Source organism: Strix uralensis, chromosome 19 (genome assembly GCF_047716275.1).
Source record: "Strix uralensis isolate ZFMK-TIS-50842 chromosome 19, bStrUra1, whole genome shotgun sequence".
In the NCBI taxonomy this organism is placed as follows: Eukaryota; Metazoa; Chordata; class Aves; order Strigiformes; family Strigidae; genus Strix; species Strix uralensis.
In genome coordinates, this window is record NC_133990.1 from 16,228,354 (window position 1) to 16,251,447 (window position 23,094).

The 23,094-nt window shown below is 41.5% G+C and overlaps 1 protein-coding gene across 4 annotated transcripts in view; it reads right to left on the minus strand.

Annotated features, from left to right (window-relative positions):
* Window positions 1-23,094, minus strand: part of RPTOR (regulatory associated protein of MTOR complex 1) — a 157,234-nt gene that overhangs the window by 103,424 nt on the left and 30,716 nt on the right. For all 4 annotated transcript variants that reach the window (XM_074889555.1, XM_074889554.1, XM_074889553.1 and 1 more), the window contains exons 4-5: window positions 10,078-10,236; window positions 3,418-3,564 (exon numbers count right to left, since the gene is read on the minus strand). In XM_074889555.1, the coding sequence (XP_074745656.1) occupies window positions 3,418-3,564; window positions 10,078-10,236 (306 nt within the window). The remainder of the gene's footprint in view (window positions 1-3,417; window positions 3,565-10,077; window positions 10,237-23,094) is intronic.

The following is a 23,094-nucleotide window of genomic DNA, read 5'->3' on the forward strand; positions in this document are numbered from 1 at the left end:
GTCAGCACAGCACACTTCGAGCGCCTGCTTAATTCTCCAGAATCACGGTGTATTTATACGCGCTCACAGAACCATCAGAGCTAGCTAACGAGATGATTAAGAGCATCCCATGCCACCCTCCCAGCGCCCGTTCCAAGCAGAGCGTGGAGCTCCAAGGAGGCACAACGAGGTGTTTTCTAACCTGGCCACTGCCTGCTCCCAGGCATCGCTTCAGCTTCCTCAGCGGCCTGAGGTCCCGCCACCACCCTCACCATATCCTGCGGCGTGACATCAAACAGGACAACAACCAGGAAAGCAACAGCAGGAATTCCCGTTTCTAAAAGCTGGGGTCAGTTTCCAGGTCTGAAAAATGTCTTTTGGGTAAGGAAAATGACAGCCTTCTATTACAAATATCGGGACAAACCCAAAACAAATAACGGCAGGATCAACAAAAGTTCAAAAATGAACTTTTAAATTTATCACACTTCATACTGTGCCACATCATGTCCACCTCATGCTGCTAAGAGGGTGTTTCCTATCTGCAAAATATGTACTTTGTTTAGCCAGATACTAAACCAAATCCTTAACTGCCCATCCAGTTGATAATTAAAACAATTCACAGCTATTTCTCTCAAACAGTCAAGTCTATCACAGTCCAGGAAAACCCCAGTCCTTATAGCAACAGCATTTAACTTACAAGTTTGGAAACACTGTGACATATTAAGAATGGTGGGGATTGGTAGACTTTGTTAGGTTAATTACTGCCCTATAATTACACAATACAAAGCTATAATCAAATGACAAAATTATCTCCACATCTGCCCATTCCCCATCCCGCCAAAAACCAGTTACAGCTGAACTGCCTCTGGCATCTTCAGAGCAAGATCTCCTGCCTTCCCCCCTCGCGCCCCGCAGAGGAGCAGTCTTGCCCAAAGTAAGAGAGATTTTTAATCTGTCCACCAGGTTAAGATATGACAGACCCTACCTCTGGTAAACAAAGTTGTTGTCTTACTGAAACCGACACACTTCTTCCTATCTACACAGCTCTTCACTGGCACACACTGGCCATACTTTATTTACTAACAAAAGGAAAAAAATATGTATTTACTATTCAAGTGCTATTTTGGAGGCAGCTCTCTAAGACGACAATGTACCATGCAGCGCTGTACCATTATCTTTTCTCAGGCACCTTAGAGAAGCATTAACTGCTTTTCCATCACTTCCAAGTTATCATTTCTTTTTGTGCTTCCTCTCTTTGGAGGCTGAACAAGATTTAGATTTTACATTAAGAAAGAGTACCAGCCTTTATATTCCATGAACAATGAAAACCCAATATAATGGGGTTGCAAACACAGCTGTAAATACGTTGTAATTAATTTTTATGTTTCTAGTGAAACTATGTATAATCTGATGGCACCTGGCCAGTGCTCTGTGCTACCCAAAAAAAAAAAAAAAAAAAAAGGGATCCTGAAAAAAGTAAAATAAACAGCCATGGTTTCCCTCAGCCTTCACTCTGACAGATTAAGAGAACGGCAACTCCTCTAATCTTCTTTCAGGAAGATGGGCCAACAATTATCTTGATCACTCTAGCAGCCCCTCTTGAGTACCAGTTCCAGCTTTACATCACCTCTCATGAATTTGAACAATTCAATAAATTATAGTGTTCCAAATGAATTCTTATCCATGCTTTGTATGACACTGTAAGCACTTTTCTATCTGTTACCCAGTATTCTGCTTTCTATTAATAATAAGCAGTTGTCTCAGTGAGTCGTCAGGAGCTAAAGAAATCTAAAGATACCGAATGGAAAGCTGACATATCAGCCGGAAAGTTTTTTCATAATCAAATTAACTGGGAGTTTTAACCTGTGCTGCAAAGAGAAGAAATACTAAAGCAGCTTTCCCATGTATTCTCACATATTTAAAAAAAAAAAAGAAAAAAAACCCAGAGCAAACAGAATTTAATATTTTTGTTGAAATAAAGACTGACATTGTTATTTGTGCACATCTTTCTCACCGTAACCAGCCGTCCTTGTCTGCAGACAGTCTGGTCTGTCTGACTTGCAGAGAGGAGCTTTTCCTGCACAAGCTTCACCTGAGTGATTTATCTGTCTCACAGCAGAAACCAGAGACACCTGCGGCTGCCTTCCTTCCAAAACAGCTTCAAAGTCATTCTAGAGCTCAGCAAGAGCCAAGGGAAAAAAAGGAAATTCATGAAGCAGGCAGGGAAAGGGAAGGCAAATTTAGGCCCATCTTTAACCAGCTTAGGAACAGAATGAGAAAACAAAACAAAAATCCAGAAGGGTGCATTGTACAAACAGAAGAGAAAGGATCTGAAAAATATCACAATGAAAGCAGCAGGCTGATAGGAAAATGTGGAAAAGGAGAACAGAACATGACCACCAGAGAGTTTCCTTGACTTAAAAAGATAATAACCTTCAAAGGCATCTGCCACCCACACTACTGATCTATGTCTTGCCATTCATCTTCCTCCCAAGCCACAGAAGTTTCTTATCTTTACAAAATACGGCATTAACGCTGGCTGGAGAGAAGGAATAATGAAATGATCTGCATCTCTCGAGGTATTAGGCTGTTTTCTGTCAGTAGAATGGAATTTCCACCACAAAAGCATCTCCAAAAACTGGAATTTAGAATGAAAGGAATTATAGCCAGGGATACTATAAATATCTGCTTGAAGGTTGCATGTGACAGACAGTTACCTGAGTAACTAATATACCTTCCTCGAAGTTGGATATTTTTTTTTTATTAAATACAATGTCTGAGAACTGTGAGAGTATAGGAAGTTAACCTTTAAAAAATGTGTTTCCTACGTAAACTAAAGCTAGCAGGAATTTCTGGCAGAGAGGAATCTTGCCATCCCAAGTTGCTGCACAAAGAATCCTGACTTCTTACCTTCCCCTCTGCATGTCAGATTTACTTCAGTAAATTTATCAGCAATGACATTTGCAATGAAAGACAGCTTTTCATTAGAAACACACTCAACTTAAGCACTCTGTGAAACTGAAATCACCAGTGACAATCCCTCTGTGTGTGAGGTTTATTTTGTTTCACATTTTCACATTGACTTCAACAGCACAAAATTCTAACTGCACCCAAATACATACCCAGATACTAGGCTTTTGCAACTAAAATAAATATGTCTAGTTCACCTCAGCATTTATCTCAGCAAAAAAGACCATTAGGGCACAAATGGATTCTATTAACACTACCATTTAATTAGCACTTGTATTAAAAATTGTTCCAAGTTTAATAGGATAGCAAACTGAACCAGAAAGATTAGAGTGGCAAAATTATTTGCAAATTAATTTGCCTTCCAATGTAATTTAAAACATATTTTTCAGCTGTACGTAGCACAGCAAGCTTACACTTAACCCTGTGGCACAAACGCAAATGAAACCTTTGCACCGACTGTGATCTCACCTCCAACTCTTGCTCCCTCTGTAGTGCAAATTGCTTGAAGGACTTGACAATAAGGCCGGCATTAGAGCAATCGTAGACGAAAATGGAAGGGCTGCCCATCCAAGTCTGCAGGTCATAGATGGATAGAGGAATATACTGAGTATAGTTCTGTAAGAAGGAAAAAAACCACTCAGGTTACAAAGAGTCAGAGAAGCAACAGAACCTTCATTGGTGAGATAATTAAATACACACCAAAAAATTCCAATTCTGAAATCACGAAATAAAACCTAGGTTGCACATTGGGCGTATTAGTCAATACAAATACCAATCAACACCTACTAATAACAAGGACTATGAGCCCAACTCCAACACAAATGACAAGTAGATTATTTTTTTTTTGCGGTATTGTTTAAAACACTAAACTAAAATTCTAAAACTCAGCAGAGAGTGCTTTGATATGTGCTAACAACTCCAACCAGCATTTAATCGTCCAATTTTATCTCAAATTTCTGCAACACTGATAAAGGATGTAAACCAGATGTCTTTAATTTAACATGAATTGTCTTAAACTGAAAACTCCATCAATAAATCAAGATTGGTAATTATGACTACATAGCCCATCAGCAGCTACACCATCTTAGTTTAACAAGATGCTTCGTAACTTTATTATACCCTTTAACTTCTGTGCAACTTCCAGAATTATCCAATAAAACTAAAACCAACAAAGCATGGCTTCAGCAAAGTGAAGTACCAACAATTCAGCTTCTGTAAATATGAAGCACTTTGTTCCCTGCCTTCCACCTTAACACCCCCAAATAATTGGAGGCAAGAGCTTCTTAAAATACAATGAGGATCAAAAATCAGACATTTAAAATTAGCTATGAAGGGTCACACCCTAAACTAAGTGGCAGGACTTGAAAATATAAACTAAAGCAGATTTCTGCCACTGAAGCCTGCGAAGAGTCACCACCAAATCTGCAGTGGCTGACGGCATAATCCTTCCCATCTGCAGCCAGAGGGCAACCTGTTCATGTTGGTACGGCACTGAACTCTGCCCAAAATCTACAGTAAAAGCTGGGATGTTCCCATTAACATCAGCAGAATGATGGATGGGATCATAACTCCCATTTAAATTCAAGAGACTTAAAATAGCTGTAATAAAACCAGTAAACTTTTACAAAAATCAAATTTTCAAGGACACGTATCAGCATATATAAAGATAGAAGTGATCGTAAACCGTATGTTAGATAAGGTAGGGAGTGGTAAGTCATTTCAAAATCCAGTTTTGCCCATATATAAAAGTTTTGGTTGTTTCATTAAAATTAATAGGAAAAATTGTTTATAAAAGCCAAAGTTTTAGGCTGTTAGGAGCTTTGCAAAGTGTTGCAGGATAGAATGATACATAAACAACTCACCCTTAGCCCAGACCTTTTTTTTAAGGACATCACTCAGTTTAAGCACATTCCAATCACAGTGAGTCACATAAAAATCCTGCTCTGACACATATAATCAATGAGGTGTTTGGGGCATGCATTGGTTTAACTTTATATTTACAATGCATATTGCTACAGCTAAGACTGGGTTATAGCTCTGATTAATATCATCATATTTCCAACCAGAAAGAATTTTATGTTCCGACTTTACCGTGGGGGTCACATACAACTTATCAAATTTGCTAATTATATGTAAATGAGATAGTTTGAAGAAAAAAGGAGTGTTAAATAATAGTCTTCTAGCATGGTTGCTCAGGGTGATCTTTTGATGCTTGCTCATCTTGCCTCTGCCATGCTGGGGCTGTGAGTATGAAAGAACGTGTCCGTATGTTTTGTTCTCAGAATTGACTTTGGTTTTTAGCAGGAAAGTTTCTGCTCTGTTAACACAGCTCCCACCATCCCTCTGTGACTGTTTAAAGGAATGACACAACAAACAACTAAACTAGAAACTGATTTTGAACAGATTTCATTGCTTAACGAACAACTCAGAAACATTTAAAAAAAAAAAAACATTCTTCAGATTTTACAAAAAAAGTTCCCCAGAACTTCAGAATAAATATGTTTGAAGTCAGGGGGAAGGAGGTGTTTGATTTTTACCTTTTTGAAACCACATTGGGATTTTCTCAGAATATAGTAGCAAGCAAAACTAGAAAAAGAGCATTGCTCCTCATTAATCCAACAGCACTCACAATAAATAGATGAAAAGCATGTTATTGCATCTTCAAAACCTGGCAAAATGCCAGAATATGCCAAATTAACCAGTTTACAAGGACTGCCTCAACCCTTCCTTTGTACGCCAATACTGTACAGCGAGCCAGAGCAGAAGCCTACAGTACAATAACGTACAATTCCGTAATGAAGCGCTGGCTTGTAACGCCTGTCAACGAGAGCAGCCAGCTAAAGCAACGAGCCACGGCGACCTACATGGCATGAGGGAGGATGGCAGCTCCTGGCCCTTATTTGGTCAAATTGAGCATGTTTCAGCAGAGCTGCGGACAGGATGAGTGATATGTAAATGGTTTTCAAAGGACTGAACAGGAACACAATGATGATGCACATTTTCTGTTTCACATTCTCACCTGAGCAGCAGAATTTGCTCCTGACACTGCCCACATTTCACACCTTTTTGTATAACAGTAAGACACAACAGACCCAGGGAAAGGACACTTTCAAAATAATCATTCCTTCCAGAGCATGGTACAATTCGCCCTTCCCTTTCCTATCAAAGATGAAACAATGCTTGAAGAGTATTCTCTAAAGAGACTTCTCTAAAGCTAAAAATCTTCCTCAGAAGGTTGCTGCATTCAGCTTCTGTCCTGGGATTTCTGAACTTTGTGGAAACCCTCAGAAATCTCAGGAAATGGACCTCGTGGCAATGAACCTATGGGAATCCATCCCCAGTTCTTTTCATACATCTTATTATCTCTCTAATCAAAAGAGTTCAGGAATGTTTTGTCTGTCGAGCTGCAAAGCAAAAATTAATGAAGTGCTACAAACGCCTTCACGCGCTGCCTTGGAGCAGCACTGCATTGGCTGAGCAGCTATGATTAAAAACTAGGGAAAAAAAAATTACAACCGAAAATACTTTCTGCTTCCCTTAATGCTGCCTCTGACCCCACAAAGTTACCGAGCTGAAGTAATTTCTGAATTTCGAGGGGAGGAGGAAGGGCACGGGGAAGAGGAGTGGGCGCCTCCCCACACTCACACTGTGCCACAGGGCACCCAGGCAGACACTCCTCGCTACCGTCTTCTCTTCTGCAAAGCATATATAGAAAGTGAGTTTAAATTCTAATAAAATAAACGATGAGTATCAGATTATTTATTTACTACTGGCCTCTTCATCTGTCAGGCCAGATTAAATATCAAAAGGAGAGGCTTGTTTCATAGGTCAGCCCTGAAAGGTGAAGGTAACCAGAAGTGTTAATACTACAGCAAGCACAACTTGTCAAAATCTGTTAAAAAATTAAACTCAAGGAAAACCTGTCTGTAGGAGAGAAGGCAGGTTTGGTTTTTAAAGACCAAGTTAGTTTAGCTACTAGCTTTTCGAGTGCCTTATCCAGATCATACCACACTCCTTCCTCTCTCACACGCCTCTCCGGTAGCGCTGTTAACTGAACTGAGTGACTGAGCTGTGCGGCTCAAGTGAATCACGCTACATGATACTTCCTGAAGGTTTTATCTTTTTTAATCTACATATAGAATATACCACGCTTAATCTCTCCTGAACACACTACTGCCGTGCAGGGAAGGCTTCTCACGTGGCAGAGATTAGCTGCAAGTTCAGGGTCTCCCTCCAGCCGGGCTAGGGGACAATCTGCTGATGCTGTGACAGCGCCACAGCCCCACGTTGGAGCTGGGGGGGGAGCACCCATCCAGGAGCTCCTCTGACACCCTCCTGAATGCATCAGTCCATCTGTCAGGCCCTTTGTCAACTAATTCAATCAGCTACATAAGCAGCCAGTATTTCAGAGTAGATAATAAAGCATATGAGAAGCATTCCCCTTGTATTACCACTTTAAAACATCAGTTCAGACAAAGCACCAACCATACAAGGGCAAAGGTCTAAACTAATTTTGAAATACCAACTCCTGAGAAATTAAGGGGATCTTAACAAAGATCTAACACACTGTGAACTTTCTCCAGCATCATTACAAAGTGCTCCTACACCACTACATCTATTCGCTGTCTCTGATAGCCTGCTGGCACATGTTGGGAGATTTAAATAATCTCTGGTGCTACAGGAGCGATGCTTACGAGCAGCCACGTCCCCTCCCGCCAGCCGCAGCACACCTCCTCCAACCCCAACCACAGAATGGCTTGGGGTGTTCTGACACCACTATGACGCTCCTGGCACCACAACCTGAAAGTCGTAGCCTCTCACAAAACACGAGGAACAAACAAACCCAAGCGTTGTGACAGCCAGAGTAGATTTCTAAAGACAGCCGTTGTTACAGGGGACACGGGTGAAAAAGAAAAAAACTGAAGAGGTACTAAGGTCCTCTAAGCTTCCAGGCTCTCTGATGGCAGCTCCCAACAGCACCGCAAAGCTCTCCCCTCACAGTAAACCTGCAGAAAAGAGGCAGCACTGGCTCTGCTCGTGCGTGCACCCCGGAAAGCTAACCCCCACCCGTGGGTGCTGGGTGCAGGCTGGCCACGGGGACGGCAGCACCCGCTGTCACCAGCCCCGTGATGGCTGCACACCAATTTTATAGGAGGAAAAAGAGGAAAGGAAAAACAAGAGTGAGAACAAAAGCAGATTGAAATGTCTGGACAGACTCGAAATTCCACTGCTGTCGCCTCTCCTGGAATCCAACCCTGTTTGGCCCCTGCCCTCTCCTCTCCCGCAGCGCCTGCTCCCACACGCTCCGGGGAACAGCACCAGGCTGCTCAACCTCGCCCCACGGGAAGCCAGGATAAACCCCCCAAACTGTATTTGCTTCAGCACACACAGGTCAGCCTGTGACATGCCACATCCACCAGCAAGGCCTGTTTCACTCTTTTTGGCCCCTCATTTGGCTGATCTCAAGGTCCCTTTCAGCTCTGCCTTCACACTCTTATAACTGAGACTGCAAGTGCATACAATGAACGTTTTAAATCTGATTTTAAAATGTCAGCACAGTCAAATTTCAGTACCTCTACTATTTCAATTCAAGAGGGCTATAATACTGAGCCTCATCAGGCCCTCTGCTTAGATCCGAGACTGAATTCCCTAGGACTGGATTTCTAAAGACTGCTGATATTTTCCCCTCAGTGTTTCCTTAAATTTAATCCTTTGCTTAAAAGTTCCACTCCTGATTCTTTCCCTCCAAAAAAGCCAAGATTTGGTAACATGCTACAAAAATTACTAAGTTGCAACTTTCCCCATGAACCTCTATGACAATCAAATTTTTTTTTTTCACCGTTTGTAAGATAAATCAGAAAGACCTCAGCTCCTAATCATCAGTGGCATCCACACCACGTTACCCCAGCTGATACTGCAGGGAAACTGGCAAATACTCAGTAAGCTCTTAACAAAGCATTTGGCACAACACAACTTCATTGAGCAGTAATTTCCTCTTCTTCCATGTGTAACACATTCTGCCCAATATTCTTTCTGGCTTCTTTATTCCCCACTGGCTGTTAAGTAAGAAGGTGGTCACTCCTATTTGTTCTTAAACACCAAATTCAGCTTCAAAATGAATTAGTATTCCGACCAATAAATAATTGGTCAGAATACTAATCAAGACTCCAATATAGATGCATCAGGATAAAGTGATGCCCTCTTGCACTTTCTCCCCTCCCCTTATATCCTGCTCTTTCAAATTACCAGTGAACAGTCATTCAATTACAAAAATAATACATGTGAAGTATGAGGAAAGAAGCTCAATAAGCCCCCAAAATAAAATAGAAGCATATCTATAATAGTGAATGCAAGTCCTATGCCAGCTGAATGTACTTTTCAGGTACAAACAGTATCTCTCCACTTCCTAAGACTCCATTCCAAATCAGTTACCATTAACAGACATTAAACAGCTTAACTAAAGGGAAAGCAAAGTACATTTAGGTCACACTTGGAATCACTCACAGGGTGTTGCACAAGATCTACATAAATGTCCAAACCATGGCTCAGCAGGAGTAACAGAAGTCTTTAAAAAAATAAAAGATACCTATTATATTGTACTGGGAGGCTCTTCAGTACTCCGTGCTCTGGAAGCAGAGCTGGCCATGCGGTTTATTGCCCTCATGCAGCATCTCGAGGTAGTTTGAGCAATGGTTGTTCAGAGTTAGTAGACATTTTAAGCATAAACTTCATGTTAATAACTTAATAATCAGTCAGTGACGTGAGGCAGCAAAGCCAAGCCCATCGAGGAGCCTCACTGTTTGCCCAGACCCGAAGGAGCTGGGGTGCTACCTCTGGAAAGCAGACGAAGCAAGTGGAAGTCACTGGCTTTTCAGTGTTTTGCAAATGAGCTTTAGTGCACCTGAGAGAAGACCCTCCTGCCCCGCCGGGAGGTGAGGGACAACCTACTTGGTCTCACAGAACTTTAGGAACATGAACAAAGCAAACAGCTGTCAGCAGGGAGCCAGACAAATACCTGTGAACACATCTGAAACCCTGGAAATCCAGTTTCCTCTAAGAGAACGCTTCAGTAATTTACACTGCAGTGAAAAAAGTTCAGCTGTTCAGCAGCACTTCACAGGGACGCACCTTATTGAAGACCCAGATCTCCCCATTCACTGTTGGCCTGGGGACGCCGTGTCCATTGTAGTGGAAAAGTACCCGCTCTTCCTTGGCGTTCCGACGCAGGGACGTACACAGCTTCTTAACTTCATCCACCGTAGGATCAAGACTCTGCTTGTACCTGGCCTAGTAACATAAAATGTAAGGTAATCATTTTAAGTGCAAACCCAAAACTCTGTAAGATGCAGGCACCTAGTTAAGATAGAAGCATGTATATAAATTGGTTATGTTGGAAAAAGAAAACACAAAACATTTACTGTAGAGCTGAATAAACAAAATGTGTCTGCTACTGGTGTGTGGGATTGTGCACACACAAACAGTAACAACACAGGTTTGACTGAGTTTATCCCATCTCTGAACTCCGATCCATTTCACTGGGGGATTATTAACACTCAAAAAGCCTTAGGAAGGTCAAATATGTTTCCATCATTAGCCAGCCTCAAAAATAACCCTGCACAATTTCCTTACTCCTCCAATTCATACCCTGTGCATTTCCAACTGGACAAAATTCCCTCTTAAAGACAGAAAATTGTATAAAACAGATATTCTGTAAACCTCACATCTCATCCTGAAACGTTCCTTCCCTCCCATCTGGAAAAGGGACACAGCTCTTGCTTCAAGCCTTAAAAGGAACGAAAATACCAGACTGAAGGGTAGAGAAGTTCAGGTATCTGTCGTTCATGGAATAAGAACAGCAGCAGCCTCATCCTCTCCCTACGCCCCAACTAGTTAGTTCCCCTTTTATTAATAAGACAAATATAAAAGAAACCTGGCCAACACCTCTGCAAACATGTTAAACCTGGATGGAGTCTTGTCTTTTCTAGATGGACCCATAGCAGACAGTGAAAAATTCTATGGCAAAAAGTTTGTCTTCAAAAAGAAACATGGCCAAGTTCTTGCAGCTATACTATGTACACACTCCTTTTCAGTTAATGAGTTTACTTTGAACTCAGCAAGTACATGACAATTTTATTCAACATTCAGTGACAGATAAAAACAGGAAAAAAAAAAATCAAAGCAATCTAGCATAACATTAACACACTTTTAAATTAACTTATTAACTATTAGCGGTTAAGATCAGGCACCAGGTTACACCAGACTGTACTGCACCCCCTCCCTAAAGAAGGGTTATGAATATATTTCATAACCTCACATCAAACAGCTTATACTTTAAGGTAACACCATTGTCAAGATAAAAGTGCACAAAAGTCCCAGGAATTTGACATTCACACAGCTGGGTAAAAAGAGGGAAAACTGATTGAGAGCCCTTGGCAATCAACCCTTGCTTTTGGAAACATTTTGTATTCAATATCATCACAACATTGGTTGTGGACACCCTGCTACCACTCCCAGCTCTACAAGCATGTGAAACAGAGCACATTTCTATGTTTGAGAAAAAAACAAACCATTAAAAAACCACCAATACTTCATAAACATTTTTGCTAGGCTAAATTCAAGATGCCTATGTAGTAGCTAGTTTGTAATAGTCAAAAGTGCCTTTTTGAAGCAAGGCCAAATAATAAAAAGTCTTTCAACTGTCCTTTGAAGGACAAAAGCCTGTTTCTTCCTCTCTTCTCCAGAACTGCAAAGAGACTAAGAATCCAGAATCACAATGGCTTAAAAAAAATTAAAGCCTATGTATTGAAATAAAGAACCGAGTTTACGAGAGGACAACCATATACATACCTCTACAGAAATCTGCTATTGAAAGCCTGTTTATAAATCAAGCCAAGGTCTCAGAAGTTTGGGCTTTTTAGGTTTTTCTTCTATGACAGGCAAAGATAAGAGAGTCTTAAAATATCATAGCAAAAGAGGATGAAGCACTTTAATATAAAAACGGTTTGCTTATCTGCGAAGCTTGAAAAACAGGTATCATGCTGCTCAATTAATATTCACCATCTCAAGCCAATAGGCAAGATGGATACACTGAATGGCATCGTGTACATAAGGACAACAGCAAAGAAAAGCAAGCAAAAGAAGAAAAAAAATATTAAGAAAGAACCAGTGATCTGACACACTCATCCTTTTCGGGAACTTCCGCACTAAGTAAAGATAAGAGGCTATATTAATCTTAACACGGATCCTCCCACACCTCTTTCTCTCTCCTTTCAGTGTTGTTACGAAGGCGCTGATTTGCAAAAATGTGCACCTTAAATCACGTTCTGCCTGCTGGCATCTTTACAAGACACTGCAACCAGAGCGGTTGGTAATTTTTCAGCTCCTTTTTTTCAAAGGAGAACATGCTCATTCAAACACTCCTCACGTCCTTTTAGCATAAATATTAAATACAGCTCGCAATTAACGGAGGTGAATTCATACTCTAAAACTAAAGCCTGTAGATCTGAAGATCCAGACTGTAAAATATCATTTGCGCATTGAGAAACACAAGGCTGAGAAGGATGAAAAGGAGAGGAGGAAGCCTGGAAAGACGCAGACAGTCTTGGTCCTACCTGTCAGCTCAGGACTTTCAGGCGTGAGTTTATTACAATCAGTCATGCACACAGGACAAGAAACAGTATCTCAGTAATGAACTAGACTAGGTGGTCTCTTTTTTCTTTTTTTCCCCTAAAAAATATCTTCAAGACCCTTTTCATGGATATGTAAAAAATACCAGAAGTAGAACAGTAATTACAAGAAACGTTCAGGGCTTGTTCACCTGACTGGGGTACGGGGTGTTGTGGGGGGAGAGGAGGAGCTTGCTGGTTTATGTGATGCTCTGTGGGACAGGGTGATATTTTTAATAACTGTTAAAAACAAAGAAGGTCTCCTTCCAGAACAGAACTACAGAAACTGAAGGTCTTTGAGAAGACCATAGAGAAACAGCAATAAAAACCCTGTTAACCCATGGGCTGCCACTCCTACCCAGTGCCAGAGAGCACACGACCGCTGACCAGCTCTGGTGTCCCACCACGTTTAACACAGCTGACACCCGAGGAGCTGCGGTCCAGGAGGATTCACCCATTCCACAACTTCACCTTTCCTTTCACAGTACGAAGAAGCATTTTTTTAAACACAGTTTTAGTTCTCATATGCACATTTTGCGTTTTAGCATCACTACCCTTTTGATGAATAGTTTCCTTCTGCCACCCTCCTGTATTTCCTTCCGTCATTACTCATTTGTCTTCCCCAGCAAAGTGCTGCATCCCTTCCACGTCCAAACAGATGCTTTCAAGCAGAAGTTAGTACAAAAGGTAACAGAGAGCCCAACCGAAACCCTCGAAAGGTCTGTTGGGCTTAAACTCATCAACTTCTGTTGAAATCACAGCCACCCAACAAGGCTTTATGTTTTGTTTTCCCTTCGTTTTTATGAGCTGCTGACCAGTTCCCGACTGTTACAGCATCTGAAGGCCGTGCTGGCTTTCCCTGCCTTCTATTCTGTGTTGATGGCAGATGTTTTCTGGTGTTTGGCATGGAGCCTTTGCTTCCTGACGCAATTATCAGACAAGACAATCTAGACTTCGATTCCTCTGCAGAGGACGCCCAGCTGTATCTGTTGCTCCCAGCTGATGTTGCAATCGTAGCATTAGAGCTGTCAAAAAGCCCGACCGGAGCGCCGTGACGGACAAGCATGAAATTGCTGACGGTGATGTCAGCTGGCTTTCTGGTGTGAATTTGATTTTCTGATCACCTCAGTGTCTCACTGAAGAGTTCCTGTCAAAAGCAATAACTTTGTGGCAGCCTGATCCAGACCATCCTCATTATTCTACTCACGCAGGCAAAATTAAAAGTTTTGCTTGTTTATGTAATATTGCCACACTTCTATGAAACCCTCATTGGTTTATCCAACCTTTTTGCCTATATACTTGTTTAAAAATACAGGTACCATGTTAATTTTTAAGACATTTCAATTTTCAGTATGACACAAACTTCTGGACTGACAAAGCATTGTACTGACAGAGATGCCGGAAGTCGGTGTTTCAACAGAAAGGAGTTCTGGCACCCAAATCAGGAAAAGACGACACTTTGGGCTAAATACCAAATGCATTAGCGAGATGGTCTTGCTGTCGATGTTAACATTAACCATGCTTAATGCTGAAACTTAAAAAGTGAGACAGTTTTGCTCTAAAGCAGTTATGCTGGTCGCCTATCGACACGCTCTCAGAAATACTTTTCAAACTATTTCCAAATTTCCTATCATAAAATCAAAGCAATCATCCTTATGAGAGAAAACAGGGATTCTCTGACGATGTGATCTATCAAAACCGTATCATTTCCTTATTCAAGATGAGAGCAACATTCTGGCTATATCTGGTCTGAAAACTGTCGTTAGGATCTGCACCAGCTCCGCGTCCTTTTCATCGGGACAAGGGAGCGAGGTCCAGCAGCGCAGGGCTGACACTACCAGTATCATTAGCAGGTCTGGGAAAACACTGGGGGAAACTGGCAGTGGGCAAATAAAGCAGAGTTACAGCTGAGTAACCCAGCCTCGCTACAGGGGCCGCACTGGCTGCACCAGGGCTCAAACACAGAACACAACAAGCAGGGCAATAAAGCACAAGCATTGTCCCATTTGTTTTGTGAGGGATTTACGTTCTTTGAAAGGATAAATAAAACACCCACATGTTTACTGATTAGCAGGTGATAGCAGCAACCTCTCCAAGATGAGTCTGTCTGGAGGGGAAAAACCAATTCACTGTGTTCATCAACTTCTATCCCACTGGGAAATGTCAGTGTGTGTGTTGGTTGCATAAACTAATTCCCACAGTTCTGTGGATTTTGTGCTTAAATTAATGGCTCTGCTTTGGAAACTTCACCTAATTACAGGTTTTTTCTTTTACTTTGAATGGGGCCAAAACATAAATCAAACAATAAGGAAAAGTCCAAGTTGCAGGCCCTCCCCGCTGGATATCACCAAGCTATGCTCAACAGAGCAGGGGCTGCAGCAGCTCAGCGATTCTGTGGCCAAGTGCTTCTGCTGTCAGTCGAGAAACCAGAACCCGACTCATTACCCACCTTCCAAACTGTGGTGCGCTCAGCCCTGCCAGGTGCTGAGTCCAGGAAACTCACCCCAGGATTAGGTCCTATAAAAAGGAAGAACTGCAGAGTGCTAAAGGTGACAATTTAAGAGTAAGTGCTTTAAGTTGCTGATGGTGCTTAACCATTAATGGGCAATGGGGAGAAGAGGAGTTCTGAAGCCAGGCCTGGTTTCCCTCATCGTTGGCACTCACTAGCCCAGCAGGGCGACAGGCACATGCTGGGGCACTATGGCATTTTCATCAGGGAGATTAATCTTTTTCCCCCTCAGAAAAATAAAATGATAAACCTATTTTCCCATCAAAGTTATAAAACTCAGGTCTTGATCTTTCACTTTCCTGCAACCTAAAACCTCAGCCTTGGTTCCAGAAAGACTCCACAAGACTTAGACCACAGTGTGTGTGTGATTCAATGCCAAACTAGCAGCACCTAGCACAGCAGATATGAACTATATGAAAAATGTATCTGTTGGCATTCACAACCTTTGCTATTTACAAGTTATAATATTGCCCTCTTTTCACTCAGCGTAAGAAAAGCCTAAAGCCACTCACCTTTTATCCCTAAAATACCTTACTAAACCTGATGGGCATAACTTCCATAAAGATAAATTAATACTTCATTTTTTACAACTCATATTGGCATGGGATCTCCAAATTGCTTTCCCTAGTAACTCGATAGTGCTGAGGTGCCTTTGGTGAGTCCGGGTTGAAGAACGCAGCTACTCCAACGATCTCCTCAGCTGCTACAAAGGGACATTTACTAGTGGGTACAGCTGTAAGGAAGGTGAAGAAGGTAAAACCGTGCTCACCTGAGTGGAGAAAAGGCATCAAACGCTCAAGGTCAGAGGTTCGCACTTAAAAGTTAAGAAATTCTCAGACATAACTTGCTTAAGCAGGATTTGAGCCCCGCGGACAGCATTTCACAGATTACACCCTACAAGACTGTTTGGAGTGGGGCCGCAGGGCGCCAGCAAGAAACAACTCGAGAGAGAAGTGGCTGGGGGTAAAATTATGCTGGCAAACAGCAAGGAATGGCTTCAGATTCACTGTGTAAGGACTAAGGAAGCTCTCCATGAAATCACAGCTCTGTTTCTGTTCATATCTGCCCTCCTCTCATTCCTGTCTCTCCTCAAAGGGATCAAAATCACCCTTACGGTCGGACACGCTGCCAGGGAAAAGATTCCCCAAAAGAGGAGTGGGTCTGCAGGGACAGCTCTGCTGCTCTTGAGACACCCGCTGGCACCGCTGCTCCATTTATCACCTGAAGTTGTGCTCCTAAGTTACCAACAGAAGAAATTACTCCAGCATTCAGTATTTTATACTGAAACTGTCTTTTACACCTCCTTACAGAAGAAGCCACGTGCATGATCCTACCCAGAATTTATAATGAAGTATAAAAGCTTTATTTAGCTGAAGTTGTTTTTTTTTTTTTAAACAGCTATTGGGTGGCAAAGAATCGCACATGCAAAATAGCACACGCAAAGCAAGAAAAACACAGGTTCAGAGTTACTGCTACAGGTAAAATAAATAAAATAAACACTACAACTATATTGATTCTGAGTTTTTCAAGTTTACTACAGAACTGTCAGTTCCTGTGCAGGATACGTACAACGAACTGAAAGGTTTCCTGTTCTGCACCTGCCATCTCGTCACTTAGTCCTGTATAACCTCGGAAAGCAAGGCTGCCTTGGATTTCATGAAGTAATCTAGTCCCATCCCAATTATCCTGATGCAGAATCAATTCCACCCGCATCCTTCTTGACAACTGGTCACCTAAGCTGTGTTAAAGCCTCTCCGTGGCAATGTCCAAAAGCCTTGCAAGGCAGCGAGTGCTGCATTTCCCTTATTGTTATAAACATTCTTTCCTAACATAGGCTAATTCCTCCTTGAAATGATTTATAATCTTTTCTGCTTTATTCTTCAAAGCAACTCTGCCGTTCAAGGTGAACCTCTACGTAAATGGGACATCACAGGATGTCGTGCAGCTGCTGCACTGTGACTTGGATCAGATTTGAATCCCAGTTTCCAAATACAGAAAATACATTAAACCCGAGACTTTGCCACGCACACAGACAGCCTACTTAACGTGATTTAATTAAAAGGAACCAAAGCAATCTAATTATTCCAAGAGAGTGTTTTTTTGGACCAATGCCCAAATTTGAAAAACAGAAATATAAAAAGCCTTGTGAAGAAATAAGTTACTGAAAAACAAGAGCAATGAAACCAGCAGTTTCAAGGGCCAAAGATGTGGAGGTTTCATACTACCTCTTGGCTGTGGCGGCCCAGAGCCTCCAGCCCAGCACACAAACCCCTTTGCTACTGCTCAAGGGATCAAGGTCATTGCTCAAAATCGCTGCTCCACGAGCCAGTTTAGCTATTGTGGCCTGTGAGGACGGTGGGAGCAGAACACCAGGGGAAAAGGGGGAAAGGAGACCTAATAGCAGGTTCTGAAACGATGGGAAAACTGTCACAGAACTTCTGTAGTCAGTTTTATTGAACTGACTGTTAAAGGTTAAACGTTGAGAACACTACTCAAGGGCATGCCAGTGGTCCTGTGTGAAGCTGGCCCTGGAAAGAGGCAAATCCACACTGCTTCCTTCTGCTCCGCTCTAACGAAGCGGCACAGTAACCGATTATTTCTACAACAGACAAAAGAATTTACCCAGTTGAGGGCAGGGTGCTCCGGGGATTGATACACCACTCTAGTCTCTGCGTTCCTGAGTTGCTGACTGCCACCTCTTCGTCACAGATGAGAATCTCAGCAAGTCCCCAGGACTGCAGCTGTACAAACCATCCCGCAGTTCAATCCGATGGCCACATCCTCCACCAGAAGCAGGGAGAGCAGCACACTGGAGGGCCGTGCGGCGCTGCACGCAGTGCCGAAGCAGTTACGTTAACAACCGCTCTCACAGTAAGAGAATTCAGACCAGGATCTTACATCCAAGGAATAAAAAAAAAAAAAAACAACCTGCAGCCAGAGATGTTTCTCAGATGTCTGAAGATCTATTAATGATGAACACTGAAAATCCTAGATTTAGTTTTCCTTAAAGTGATAAAGATAAAATTGAATTAACTCAGATTCCATCTTTTATGGGGCAACTGCCAGTTTGATGCAACATGTTCCTCTGAATGTCTGGAACAAACTCTGGCTTAGACGTATAAAATAAGCATAGATATGTCAAACAGTTTCACAGACATGTAACTGGATGACCATATTATGCCACACTGCAAAACATCATCACTGATGTTTGACTTCTTTTTTTATACTATTTAACACACTGTAAATACACAAAACAATGGAAAAGAACATTGCCAAGATGATGGCACTACTCTTCCCAAGCAAAACATAATTCATTCAGAGACTGATGTTACAGTTCTTTTATTTAGCTTAACACGTTTAAATAGAAATTTTGAGCAACATAACCATTCAGAAAATTAAAAGGCCCAAGAATGGGTGCATGTGTAGGAAAAAGAATTATGGAGAAAACACTGGAGATTATGGAGATTACTGGAGAAACTTAAACCTACACCACACCTACACTCGTGTGCTTCTGTCTTGATTTTCATCCTTGCATAAGAACTCTGCCAAGCTGCATCTCCATTACAAAAGCAACAAAGAGGAGAGATGAGGAATATCTCTTCTTTTTTACTATTTTAGAGCTATTCACCACAAAGACTACCTCAATGTATCATCATTATTCCAGTTGCTACAATTTAACTTTTGATGAAATCAAAACATCCTCACCTATGCCCCACTGCTTTCTTTTCTATACTTTTATTCAATAATAAGGATCAATGAAGGAGCAACAATGCACATTTACAGTGTTTTCGCACGATGCTCAGCACTGAATGAGATATACACGAGCTAAACTACACAATGAAAACCTTTGTGCTTTCATATCCTGTGACCTTCACAGCCTATAATAAAATAGCTATGGTAGTAAAAACCGAAATAAGTCCTTTTTAATTGAGTGACCAGTATATTAAAGTCTGATTCTGAATTACGGTACAGGAAAAAGCAATTCTCATCTTTCAGCGTTGCTCTAGGTTTTACTTACCATGTCAGTAGTACCACAGAGCAGTAACTATCCCGTTAGTAATACAGGATAACAAACTGGCTCAACAAAACCCTCAAAAAAAAAGCCCAACTCTTACAGAGCACTGGATTTTTATGGCGATGGGGTGGGAACATTTGCTACCATCAGCCTTTCTGAGAGCTTATTAAAAGACTTTAAACAGAAAATTCTTCCTAAGGACGCATAAATATACAGCAGATGAGCTGAAAGAGAAGTTACCTGCAGTAGCACTGACAGAAATAGAGATAATAACTTCTATGTATATCTAAGTCACGTGTCTTCCTCTCGACAGCAGCTGAGGAGGCAGGACCGGCCAGCCTGGATCCCAACACCACGACCTGCTGCGGCTCCCAGTCACAGCTTGGAAAAACCAGCTCCGAGAACGAAACCTGCATTTGCTTTTGCATGGCAAGGAATTCTCTTTCAGATCTCCACTCACTGAGGCTACAAAGTCCTGGAAAATCCTGGCTTAAGTGATTTCAAATATATTTTTTAAATTATTATAAAAAAACTTTAGGAAAAAGAAAAGACTAAAATAGCTATAACTTACAATAGAGCCAAATTAAGACAGGGCATTCTAAGTATACACCACACAGATAAGCTTCTGTTTTGTTTTAAAACACTAATCCTCACTTAATAAAGCAGCAGCATGGGAACAGCAGCATTTATACTTGGACATTAACAAATTAAAGTACAATAGGAATAGCTTAGATAAATTAGAAATTAGAAGTGTTACCATAATTTTATTCATTTATTTTTAAAGCATTCTATGAAATCATCTTGCAATGAGATGCAGGAAAATAAAAAATAGGGTCAAAAAATTTCAGTAAGCTTCTCAAAAGGTTTAAATCATGTTCTAGTGCAGTGGAAAGGAAGCTCAGTGATTTGTGTCATCTTTTTTGTCCTTATAAGGACTGGAACTTTGATTTTATTGTTCTTGAGTGGATGCTCAAATTCACCCTTGTTTCCATTTCTCGAAAGGTCACATTACATTTCTTCTCTGAACATTCAGAAATTCCTTGCAATCACCACCAGACCTTGTTAGGGAACTTTTTGATGCTGAGCAGAAAGAAGACAAAAAACTTAGAGCTCCAAAATGCAGACAAGCTCACATACCCACGGAATTTGGGTAGTTACCCAAAGATGGGATAAACCACAAGTAACCTCTGACAGAATCACGTAAGCGTGTGCAGGGGCCGTACGACCCGTCACTATTATCCTGCACTGGGTAACACTCTGCATCAAGTAAGCAAACTGCGATGAATACAGACCACAAAAATATTTTTTTATATTTATAAATATTACAAACTGTAAGTGAATTTCTATGAGGAAATAGTACACTGTATATCTAGCAAACACTGGGTTCAGTTTCCTAAACACCCTTCTGATTTCCTCTGTTAGTTGGAAAAAATAAAAAAAGTATAGCTGAGGTTTGGCTGGGCTTAAAGATTTGCTCTGGTTTGCTGCAGCCCAAGTCTGAGGAACACAGGGTAAGAACTGTCCACTAGCTGTGGCTGCAAGGCATCACTATGCTTTGGGGCTCCTTTGGTTGAGGGGTGGCTGTTGTTTCTTCGAGCCTCAGAGTTTTCTTCTCCTTAGGAAATGTAAGTTATAAAAGTTATTCTATCATAAAATGTAAGCAAGATTTAAGACTGACTGCCATTTTCATTTTTGGTATTAAAACCACTTTAGATGAATCAACATTCAGATCAGTATTTCAACCACCAACACAAAAATCTTCAATTATATCTATAATGTGGGTTCCAGAGAATGAAAAGAAGTTACAAGATACACAGGGACCAGCATAAGAACGCGGAGGAAGCTGATGCACAGCATGAGAGCTGCTCCAAGTGGTCGGGAGTTCCAAGCTGTGGAAAGCAGGCGGTAAGTTTTAACTTGCTGGAAGCAGACAGCTCGCAGCCACCGAGCTGACCCCGCCATCAGCAACCGCAATCAGTTACCAGCTCCGAGATCACCAGAGCTTCCCCCTCCCTATCGCATCTCCAGGAGCTATAGTTTACACTTTGTGTTCCAAACTAACTCCAGTATTGAATTACTGACCTTGACTGTAGAGGGTGACCTCAGTTTAAAACTGCCTGGGTATCAGTAAACACGAAAGCAGTAAGCATGACATAATTTTTTAAATGAATCCAGAGGAAATCCAGAGCAGTCTGACATCTGTGCTGAGCACACTGGTAGGAATAATAAACAAACAGAAACATGAATAAACACCTCGGGGAAGAGTCCATTTAGCATCTATAATCAGAAGCCATACTCTTTTTTAATCAAACTCTTACGAGTTTTTTAAAGAAATCAAAGAGCATGGAGATGAGAGAAAGTATCTTTTTGATATAAACCCATTTTGATTCCCAGAAGACATTTAGCAAGATCTTAACACAAGATTTGGAGGAAAGTCCATATATAAAGACTTGCTTATAAAACTGGCGGGTGGGGGGAGAATCATTAATTTTGTCCATGGAGAGAAGTCACTGCGGAGTTCCAAGGGGATCAGTTTTGTAGCCCCAATCATCCAACACATTAATAAATACTCCTGAAAAGGGAGTGAGCAGAAATACGACAGCCTGTTGATGACTGAGGGTTACTCAGATTTACTGCAGGCAGACCCTGCGATCCGGAGTGTTTCAGCAGCAGGGCAGAAGACGATACCCAGTACAGACACATTCAAAAGTTGTGCAAGAAGAAACGCCGTTCTGATGTTACGCAATTAGCCTTGAACTCCATGCTAGCACTCAGAAGCAAGATCTTGGGAGTGTAAGGAGCTGTTCCATATAAACATCAGCCCAGTAGCAGTCATAAAAGCCAAGTACAGAGTTTGAAATCGTTAGGAAAGCAAAAAAGTCCCAAAAGCACTATGTCCCTGCAGAGACCCAGCAAACACCTACATCTTGAAGATGGTCTGTTTGGGTTTTTTCAGGTGTGCAATGGCTTTCACATGAGGGCTAGGATTCACCTGCCAGGAGAAAGGATACAGAAGCTGTACATAACGGTGGCCTGTAAAATGAGAACCAATTACAGTTTACTCATTTTCTCATGGCTAGCTATTATCTCTTCCAACACTAGAACTAGGTAAACTAAAATGAAAATGTCCATTGACATGTTTAGAGCAAAAGAACACACAGCTTAACTAAACACTGTCGCAGGACACCACCGTTCAATCACTTCTTTGAACCACTTTGAACTTTTCAGCATTCATAAACTCCTGGAAGAACAATATACGCAGGACAGCAGAGTACCAAGACTCCACCTCCAGCTCAGAAAGCCATCAAGCACGTAAGATACACGCTCAGGTTCTTCGTGTGAGATGCTGGCCAGGGTACCAGCCAGGGCCCTGGGCTAGAACCAGCACAGCTCCACTGCTCCTGTGCCCCAGCACAGCCCAGTCAGTCCAGTTCCGTTACCTACCCAGAGAGCTTTTAATCACTGCTTCATTATTCAGCTTTGCTCCCTCACTATAGTCTTGTCAGGGACAGTGCCAGAGCTAATCAAAGGGATAAACCGCTCCTCAGAGACTGAGCTTTGCAAGGCCCTCTGCAGGTCTCCATCTCAAGCAGATTTCTCTAAGCCACAAATTCTTCCAGCACACACTAACAGTTCATGTTCCTAATAACTTTCACTACTAGTTGCTTTATCCTCCCTAATTTCTTCTCAACTAACTTCATTACTATGAACTTTTCATGACGTTGTTATACCCACACTTTTTTCTTTTTCTATATGTGACACTAAGTTGGCCTGCTTCCAAGTCTTCTGATGTTGAAGCTGTTTTAGTAAAAAAACTACATAATTCATTCATAACAAAAATACTTTGTTGTTTGGTTCATTCAAAACCGTTATTGATATCTTAATCCTGTGATTTACCATGATTTAATTTTAATATTTACTAAAAACACATCTTTTTTCTTGCATCAAAGAAGGAT